Raw genomic sequence first — 10,855 nt, forward strand, 5'->3', positions numbered from 1 at the left:
TTTCGTTCATTCATGCTGTTGGCAGAATTCAGTTCCTTGAGGTTGTAGGAATGTCTTGCTTTCTTGACATCTCGGGGTTATTCTCGATTCCTAGAGTCCACTCTAGGTCTCAGCTTGTTTCTCCTCTCAAGTCACTCTCACACTTCAAATCTCTCTTTCAAGATCCCCCTACACTTCATGTGCCTCCTTAAAGAGGGACCCAAACTTTTTTAACAAGTCATCTGATTTTATCAGGCCCACCAATCATGATAATCTTCTTTTCTTAAGGTCAGTTAATTTAAAACCTAATTATAATGGTAAAATTCCCTCCCAACAGCACCTAGATTAATGTTTAATTGAAGGGCTAGTTGAAGGTATGTGTACACTAAATGGTGGGGAATCCTGAGGGCTAGCATAGAGTTCTACTTATCACTCATGAGATCAACATTTTTGTCCTCTCTCTCCTCTACACCTCATTGTCTTTAAAATAGCACCTACTTTCATGAATGTTTTATTTGAAAAGAAACTCAATGATCTATGATTCCATCTTAAGAAGATAAAAAAGTAAACACAGTTTTGTCTCCCAATAGAGAGAAGGAGGGGAAAAAGATGAATGGTAATCGGTATAATAGAAAATGGACAGTGAAATAGAAATAGGGAATTGAGCAAAACTAAAATTTTGATATTTAAAATAATACATAAAATCAATCATTCCCTAGATAAACTGATTAACAGATCTAAACACAATTGCTAATATCAAGGAAAAAAGGGGACTTCGTTACAGATTCTGTCAATATAGGAGGATAATTAGAGACTATTATGAATAATATTATTCCAATAAATTTGACAAGTTAAATGAAATGGAAAAATCTCTTGAAATATACAAATAAGAAACTTCCAAAAGACAAAATATAAACTATGAATAGCCTCTACCTTCTTATAAAATTCAATTTTTATTTAAAAATCTTCCCACAATGAGAACCCCAGGCCCATATGGCTTGAGTGGTAAATTCTGTCAAATATCAAAATCATACACAAACATTTGAACAAATAGAGCAATAAAGAATATATGCAACATTTTTCTTGAGCCCATTATAATAGCAAATATCAAAACCAGGCAAAGAAGTAAGAAAAAAAATATAGATCAAGATATCTGATGTACTTCATCACAGAAACATGTGATAAAGTACTAGAAAATAAAACATTACAGTAAATGGCAGGAAAATAAATTATGACTCAGAAAAAAAATAAGATTATCTACATATCATCAAACAAGATATATAAGAAAATTCCCACAACCTGATAAAGGTCATCTACAAAAATACCTTCAGCTAACCTTATGTTTAATGTAAAAGAAAAAAAACAAAAAATCCTAAATAAAATAAAATAACTCAGATTATTTTCTCCTAAGTCTGAGTATAACAACCAAAAAGAAAAAAAAAGAACATCTCGTTACTTTTATTCAACATGACACTTTAGATCTTTGTTGAATAAGGAAAGAAAATAAAATAAAGTTATGATTATTGAAAAGTGAAAATGTAAAAGAGTCTAAATTCTGTATACAAAAAATCCTAAGGAATCTTCAAGAAAAATATGAGAAAACAATAACTGAATACAGTAGTGTTGCATAAATGAGTGTATATAGAAATATCAATTCTATCATGATATTCTAATGATGAACAAATAGAAATGACTTTTCAAAAGTGTAATTTGTGAAGTTTGTCCATGCAAGCATAAGGATTGTCAATAAATTATGGATAGCTAAGTCACAATCCTTGGATACCTTAATTACACCAAATGAAAGCCATTCCTAGTATTCATACTAGTCAACAGGTCATATTTTTCACAATGATAACCTATTTCTGAAATTATATATTCTAAACAGGAAGAGGATAATTTTTGTTTAAGATGCAGATACTAAAAACATTTGTCAAAGCCATCTGGGGAGTTTTTCAAACTCTAGGGGAAGACATACAGAAGGCCAACAAACACATGAAAAGATGCTCCACATCACTAATCATTCGAGAAATGCAAGTCAAAGCCACAATGAGATATCACCTCACACTGGTCAGAATGGCCATCATTAAAAAAATCTAGAAACAATAAATGTTGGAGAGGGTGTGGAGGAAAGGGAACTCTCCTGCACTGTTGGTGGGAATGTAAGTTGGTACAGCCACTATGGAAAACACTTTGGAGGTTCCATAAAAAACTAAAAATAGAACTACCATATGATCCAGTAATCCCACTCCTGGGCATATACCCAAAGAAAACCATAATCCAAAAAGAAACATGTACCACAATGTTCTTTGCAGCACTTTTTAAAATAGCCAGGATGTGGAAACAACCTAAATGCCCATCAACAGATGAATGGATAAAGAAGATGTGGCACATATATACAATGGAATATTATTCTGCCATAAAAAGGAATGAAATGGAGCTATATGTAATGAGATGGATAGACCTAGAGTCTGTCACACAGAGTGAAGTAAGACAGAAAGAGAAAATAATACTGTATGCTAATTCATGTATATGGAATCTAAAAAAAAAAGATGGTACTGATGAACCCAGTGACAGGGCAAGAATAAGGATGCAGATGCAGAGAATGGACTGGTGGACATGGGGTTGGGGGGCAGGGGGTGGAGGGGAATCTGGGATGAAGTGAGAGAGTAGCATAGACATATATACACTACCAACTGTAAAATAGATAGCTAGTGGGAAGTTGCTGTATAACAAAGGGAGATCAACTTGATGATGGGTGATATCTTAGAGGGCCAGGACAGGGAGAGTGGGAGGGAGTTGAGGCAGGGAGCGGATATGGGGATATATGCATAAATACAGCTGATTCACTTTAGAGTGCCTCAAAAACAGGTACAAGAATGTAAAGCAATTATATTCCAATAAAGAACTTAAATTTTTTTTAAAAAAATTAAAAATAAAACCTCTAGGGAACTTTGGACTTCAAAAATTCTTGAGAGATGCTAGTTTAGAGATTAATTTAGGTACATAAATAAATTACCGCCAAAGGATTTTAAAGTTAATCACAGTAATTTCAGTAGTCAATATGAGGATTATTTAAGTTTCTTTTAGATAATAGCAATTTTACTAAACACGAGTTGAGAAAAATCAACCATTCAGAGTAGAATGAGTTTTGTATTTAACCTGTATTTTTTCTGGAATAGTAATAGGCATGAATTATATTTCTTCCCTTTTATTTTACTATGTTGACTTGTATTTATTAATTTATGACTGTTATACCACCCTTCCATTTCTGGAATAAAACCCAGTTTATTAATATTTTGTTTTGAATATTCATTATCTACACTTATCAGAAAAATTGGTCTATAAATGTATTTCTCATAATAACCTCATTTGAATGGATTCTTAAAATCTGGCTAATTGAATATTAAGTACCCTCTCTTAATTTGTTCTCTAGAAAGATTTATATGTAATTGGCAACAATTATTTCTTAAATGTTTGGAGGAATTCACCAACATAGTAAACAAGGAATTTTTTGGAATTTCTTTCTGAGGAAGATTTTGGAAAGAAATTCCATTACTTTAATATGTAAGACATTACTTAGGTTTTCTATTTTTTATTTTATACAATTGAATGCTATGTTTTTCAAGGAATGTATTTATTTCAATAAGATTTATAATTTATTAACATAGGTTCTACAGAATATACCCTCATTTTTCATGCCTGTAGAATTCTACTTATGTCCATTTTTCCCCTAATCAGTAGAGAGATAGATAAAGAGTGGATTATTTTAACTCAATATGTCAAAATCAATATATAATATGCCACTGTTGCCTCTCTCCTTCCTCAGAAACCAAACCAATAATAGTAATTATTATGAGAAATAAATCAAATAGTAAAGTCATATCAATAAAAAACAATGGTAAAATAAAAACCAGCTAATAAGATTTTACCATCATTTTAGAAATATGTAATGATTATGGAGGAGTGTACACTAACAAAATGGAGAAGTCATAGCTACAGTCAAGAATGCTTTAAAGTGCAGATCTAAAGTCAAATGGCATAAATTTTAAAACCCCTGAGAGTCTCAGGCTCCAAAAGCATGCAGTAAATGAACAAAATAAATCCTGAAGTTTGTATGAAAATGAAAGGGCCAAGGATAACTAGAATCTGCCATGGGGAAGAAAAAGATAACAGCAGTTGCTCTAATAGATGTAGAGATTTATTTCAAAACTATAATAATTAAGAATATGTGGTAATGGCAAATACATCAACAAAGACTTTAAAAACTGACTTAGGTAGATTAATGATTGAGTCCAATTACTCAGCATCTCCTTTCATTCAAAATTTTTCACACTTCATTATTGATGGAGTGCATTCTTTTGATTTTGAGTGCAATCCTGTGACAGGCCCAATAACATGTCAGCAGAAGAGAACATACAGCAGTTCTTAGCTGAGTCTTTAAGAGACCTTGCATATTTTCTCTCAGTCTATTACTTTTCTGACATTTCCATAAGACAGACAGCCAGCTAGTCTAAAGGTGATGAAAGACACACAGAGTAATCCATACTCACAGAACTGTCATGAGGCAAAACACTTCTAGCATCACAGAAGCCGAGGTACATGAAGAAGAAAATAAATAATGATTGCACTTTTAAGCCATTGATTGCTGGATTTTTTTTTTTTTTCAAGAGCTCTTCTGGCAATAGCTAACAGCATAGGGATATACACATGTATGGAGCTTTTATGACAAGACTGACATTGCAGAGCAAGAAGGAGAGAATGGATTGTTTTCAGTAAATAGCATTTGGCAATTGTACATTCACATGGGTAAGAATGAAGTAGTAACATGGATGTTGATGACTGCTGCTCAGACATGCTGTATTTGGTGAAGTGCGGCTCAGTTTCCCACATTTTCTCACTTGACGAACCCAGGGGAAGGAACACTCTATTTGTGCTGTGCTCTTCTCTAGGTTGAATGCATGAGCTCAAAGAGGAAATATTCAAACCTTGCAGGGGCATTTAAAGCTTCTTTTATGAGGTAACTTACAACATGTTCACTCATTTTTTATTGCCCCAAGTAAGTTTCATGGGACTTATTCTCTCTCTGTCCAGAGAGGAGTGAGACAAAAGTGAAGAGACACCAAATAACAATGAACAAAAAAACAATTTATGATAGACCCAATCTCACACCACCACAAAAATGAATTATATGTGATCATAGAACAAAATATGAACAATGACAAACATTCCTGAATATAATATAGGCAAAGGTCTTCCTGACCTAAAGAGTAGATAAATATAATCTTAAACAATTACAAACACATTACAAAAGTTATATATTTAACTAAACTAAAGTTCAAACTTATTCTTTATGAAATGATATTAAAAGGGTAAAAAGTAAAGCCAAAATGCAAAAATGCTTTCAAGATATTTAACTGACCAAGGGATTATGTTCATTATGTAAAAGAAGTTTCCAAATAAATTTTAAAAAGACAAATAATTGAAAAGTATATTGGTAAAATGCCATAAGAAGTCACTTTAAAAAAGAAAAAAAGTCACTTTAAACATATTAAAATGCGACTAACTTCAATAATACAATTATTCAAACTTAAACTACAAATTAAATATTCTACATCAAGCAAATGGGTAAAAATCATAAAGTCTGATAACACTGAACACTGGTGAAGAAATGTGTATAACTTTAGAACTTTCAAACATTCTTTTAGGGACTCAAATTGATACAATCACTTTAAAAATTGAGAATTAAATAATTGCATAATACTTCTGGTATAAACTCCATTCTAATGAGTACATATGTGCAGTCTAATAGTATACAAGCCCTGAAATTGAAACATCCTAAATGTCCATCATAGTAGACTACATTAAAAAATATAAGATATTTATAACATGAAATATTAAAGTGAATCAAAATTGATCATACTATAAGTATCTTAATAAAAGATGCACGGGATATGTAATGCATGATTTCCTCTACATAAAGTTTGCAAAGAGGGATGTTTTTTAAAGAGGGAATATTAATTTGTATTTTTGAAAGACATAGTCAGATTCTGAATCTGAATAGAAAAGCAAGTGTATCATTATGATAAAAGTCATCCTTTTGGCTACTGCCTATGGTGGGAGAAAAAGCCTGGGTACCGACAACATTCTATGCATTACTCTACTTGGGAGTTACATGGGTGTTTGTTTAAAATGTATTTTCAGTGTACTTTAAATTTAAAATGATGAAATCAGAGAATCAGGCAGATGCTACATTCTACCAAGATTAAGATTTTCATCATAAATGTAATAGAAAAATATTGCACAACTCTAAGCTGGAGAGTGAAATAAAGTGATTTTAATCACAGTGGATAATCTGGAATTCATGTCTCATGTCAGGGTAAAAATGTGGGAAATATTAATATTTTGGCATTACCTGTTAAAAACCAACTGAGTGACACAGAAAGCAGAGACATGGTGGCACAGCTTTATTTTGGAAATAAAGCAATATGATATAACTATTTGAGAGAAGCTATGGAGAAATAAATAATAATGTTTTCTCCTTTGCTTTGCTTGAACACCTGAGCAGATGGGAGTGCGATTTACTGATATGGAGAAAACTGGTAGGTGAGAAAATTTTATTGATGAGAATGGGTGATAGAAAAGCACATTTTATTAATCTTGGTCTTTGTATCACTGAGTAATTGTTATGTCTGCCTAGAAATAAATTTAACTTTTTCTTAGTGTTCAGTATTACTTTCAACACCTTTTATAGAACTATATTACACTGATCTCAAAAATATGAGTGATGCTTGTAGAGACTAGCTAATATTTTCAGGATCTTCTTGCCTAAAGTCACATAATACTTTTCATAATGCAAGCTTAAAGGTCCTCATTTTAACTGAAGTAAAATAAAGTATTAAGAAAAACAAAAGTTGCATTTTATACAACAATCTGAGTCAAAAGTGTTAGTTATGAGAACCTGAGTGCAAATTTAGGAAATGCAGTCACCATCTGTGTTTGCAGCACTGTTACAAATCACAACATAAACTTTAACATAATCAATGAGCCTCTAACTATATATCCCTTTTTCAGTACCTTGTCTTCCAGAATGTATTGTTTCTCTATTAGCTGAGAAACATTGTAACTAATCCTGACACTTGAAAAATATGGAAAGCATAATATATAATTTATTTAAAATATAACCATATATTTACTTAAAATAAAGGTAAACTAGCAACAGAAATATATATGATAACTTGGACATAATTTGAACATAAACACATTTATTTGAATTATATACAGGTTGACTTTAGTTCAAGCGGTTACTCCATCCTATTGGACTTCTGAATTATATTGAGTGAGAAAGCAGTTTGGTATTTATTAAACTCCTGACTGTCTCTTTCACATCTTTATTCCTAAGGCTGTAGATAAGGGGATTCAACATAGGAATCATGACAGTAAAACACACAGTGGCTACTTTGACCAAGAGCCAGGAGCTTTTGGAGTTGGGTACACAATAAAGGAATAGGACAGTCCCATGGAAAATGGTGATGGCAGTCAGGTGGGAAGCACAGGTAGAGAAGGCTTTTTGGAGTCCACCAGCAGAAGGCATCTTGATGATGGTGACAACTATGAAAACATAGGAGCCTAGAATAATCAGGAGGCTACACACTTCATTGAGTGTAGAAATGATGAAACGTCATCTGACTGAAGGAGGGGTCAGAACAGGAGGCAGAGATGATGGCAGAATACTCACAGCCAAAGTGATGTATGAGATTAGAACCACAGAAGGAGAGCTCCAAAAGAGAATATGTGCTTGTCAAGGAACATATTCCACCCCAGGAGTAGGTTCCAGCTACCAGGAGGGTACAGAGCTTAGGAGACATAGTAACTGTGTAGAGCAGGGGGTTACAGACAGCCACAAACCGGTCATAGGCCATCACTGCTAACATGGACATGTCTGTAATCACAAGTGTGCAGCCAAAGAAAAATTGTGCCATACACCCTTTGAAAGAGATAACTTTATCTTCCATAATCAAGATTTGAAGGAGTTTGGGTGTAAATACACTAGAAGAACAAATATCCAAAAAGGATAGATGGCTAAGGAAAAAGTACATGGGTGTGTGGAGTTTGGAACTGGTCCTTACAACCACAATTATGCCCAGGTTCCCCACCAGAGTGGCTGTGTAAATGGTCAAGAAGACCAGGAAGAGGGGTGTCTGGAGGTGTGGGTATTCTGAGAAGCCAAAGAGGATGAACATGGACACAGAGCTCTGGTTTCCTGCATTCAGTACCATGGCTCTTGATTCAAAAAATAAACAAATAAACAAAATGAATTAAATTGGAGCAGCAGAACATGAGAAGGTGGAGTGAGAGGAACTCAGGACAGATCAACCTAAACTAGTGAAAGTAATATGGTCAGTGTGTACCCAGGAGTGTCCTGAAGCTTCAATTTAGAGTCTTCCTGAATTTGATTACAGGAAATTAGCTTTATCTTTCAGAACTTTAGTTTTCTTATCTGGAAAAAAAAAATTAAAAAGTACTTATCAATAGTATTATTTTATATAAGTGATTCCTAAATGCATGTGATACTTAGAGCATTGAATATCCCCATGATAAAACATATCGGAGCAAAAGACACATTGAAGGAAATCAAAAAAAATTTGAGCAGATTATGGGAGTCATATGATAATGGCAGAAGTGGCCTTGGAAAAATTAAACACTTTTAATACATAAAGAAAAACACATGAGAAAAATTTCTTTGCGGTAAAATGTATTATTATACACTCACAGTGGTCCTGGGAATAATGAAAGTAGAACTTAGCCTGTTGAATATAAACCATGAACTAAGTGAATATTGCTATTATTTAGCTCATATAGGTTTCCCTGGCTAAAAATCTGCTAGATTCCAATATCCCTCAGATCAGAACCAAGGATAATCCTAGGTTGAATCAACTCACCCAAATCCAGATTTTCCTGATGTATTTTTATTGATGGGTTCCTTGCTAGTATTAATAAGCTGCATACACATTTGGTCCCAAAATTGAATTTTTTGTTTAAATGTTTCCAGTCCTTTAATCAGAAAATTGATGATTTTTGAAAAATATAATTAATAAAGACACCAAAAAATGTTATTTTTGCAACTGTCAAGAAATTGTGGAAGAAGAATGGAAATGTCCTTGAGGAATAGACAGACCTGGAAATTATACTCTGTGATTGTGCTATTTATTTTATATCTAATTGCTTAACCTTGGAGACACAGACCCGGGAGAATCCTGACAGAGTTTATTGTCATGAGCTACAAAAAAAAAAAAAAAAAAACAATTAAAGGAAACCTCTTCTTCGGCAATTTACAGTATAATTTCTTCTAACTCATTGACATGTTGCTTATGCCTTAAAAAATAATTTAGCTCTAGATAGAGGCTATACTTAAAACCATGAAGAAAATTACAATCATATATTTTCCAATGACCTTAACATAATTATGGCTGATATGCTACGCTTTTTTAATCTTACACGTCTCTACATGTATTTCTGTAGAAACACACTTAACATTACACTATACAAAACACACAACATTACGCTATACATATTTTTGCATTCAACCATTTAGGCTTATAAGTGTGCCATCAGCTGGGGGTTGGTAGAGTAGGGATATGTTAGTATCCTAATCATGGTTAAAGATCCAGCTATATTTCTGCTTCACAGCCATAGAGGTCATAGCACTGACATTTTAAGTTCATCTATGTGATTTCTGAACCTACTCCTCTAGGTAACATATCAAAAAAGAAAGCTGTGTTAAATATTGACCCCCATAAAATGACACCACATAGTTTCCTGATTAGGAAATCTTGAGGTACATGCATATAAAAGGGCACTAAAAAACAAAGATTACACAAATTATTCAAAGGGGTTGACAATTCTAGTACAGTTAATTTTGGAAGATTTAGCCAAATAGGTAGCCTACAACTCAGCAGCTAATCGAGGTTCACATTTGCAAGTATAAGCTATTTTTAATATGGGATGGCTAAGAAAAAAAGAAAATATCTGCTTACCTGCTTGAGAACCTATTGTCAGCCACACCAAGGCAGTTGGCCTGATATTTCAATTGAAGTCTTGTCAGGATTAAATCACCAAAAACACTTTTAAATCCAACTGAAGGATCATTTTAAAAGAGATCACTTGAAATAAAACGTTTTTGTTTTGTTTTCTCTTTATTCTATTTTTTCAGGTTTCTCTGAATGCTTGTAAATCAAAACATATAGGATAAAGATAGCTGAGGTCCATGTGGGCCAAAGAGAATTAGTGCAACAGGTTCTGCTTTTAATATTATCAACCAGCAGTGTCACACTGCTGTCTTAAATTCCTATCTTCCAAATTTTGCTCAGAATTGCATCTAACTTTTAGGTAAAGAAAGAACTGTATGTATGGTACTAACTTATTTTTATCCTCCAATATATAGTTTTATTAAAGGTTTACAACCTTAATTCCATAAGTTCTGACAGTGTTTTTAGTTTCAGAAGCCCAGACTGTAGATGCTCCCACAGAGAGGTTGAAGATAGCATTATGTGAATAACTAAAAGAAATGGCTGTTTTAACTGTGTGTGACATGCCATCTTTTTGTGTTAAAATATAGATTTTTTTTTTAAATTCAAAAGTTAAAGATTTGTGAACTTCCCTGGTGGTGCAGTGGTTAAGAATATGCCTGCCAGTGCAATGGACATGGGTTTGACCCCTGCTCTGGGAAGATCCCACATACCATGCAGCAACCAAGCCCGTGTGCCACAACTACTGAGTCTGCACTCTAGAGCCTATGAGCTGCAATTACTGAAGCCCTTATGCCTAGTGTCCATGCTCCCCAACAAGAGAAGCCATCACAATGAAAAGCCCACACACT

General features: G+C 33.4%; 1 protein-coding gene across 1 annotated transcript; it reads right to left on the bottom strand.

Annotated features, from left to right (window-relative positions):
- Positions 1 to 7,306: 7,306 nt before the first annotated feature.
- LOC130849607 (olfactory receptor 1165-like) lies at positions 7,307 to 8,255 on the bottom strand. Its single transcript, XM_057728602.1, is given in 2 exon segments — positions 7,307 to 7,655; positions 7,657 to 8,255. Coding segments are annotated over 2 exon segments (948 nt in total).
- Between the last annotated feature and the right edge of the window lie 2,600 nt (positions 8,256 to 10,855).

Source organism: Hippopotamus amphibius, chromosome 3 (genome assembly GCF_030028045.1).
Source record: "Hippopotamus amphibius kiboko isolate mHipAmp2 chromosome 3, mHipAmp2.hap2, whole genome shotgun sequence".
Lineage (NCBI taxonomy): Eukaryota > Metazoa > Chordata > Mammalia > Artiodactyla > Hippopotamidae > Hippopotamus > Hippopotamus amphibius.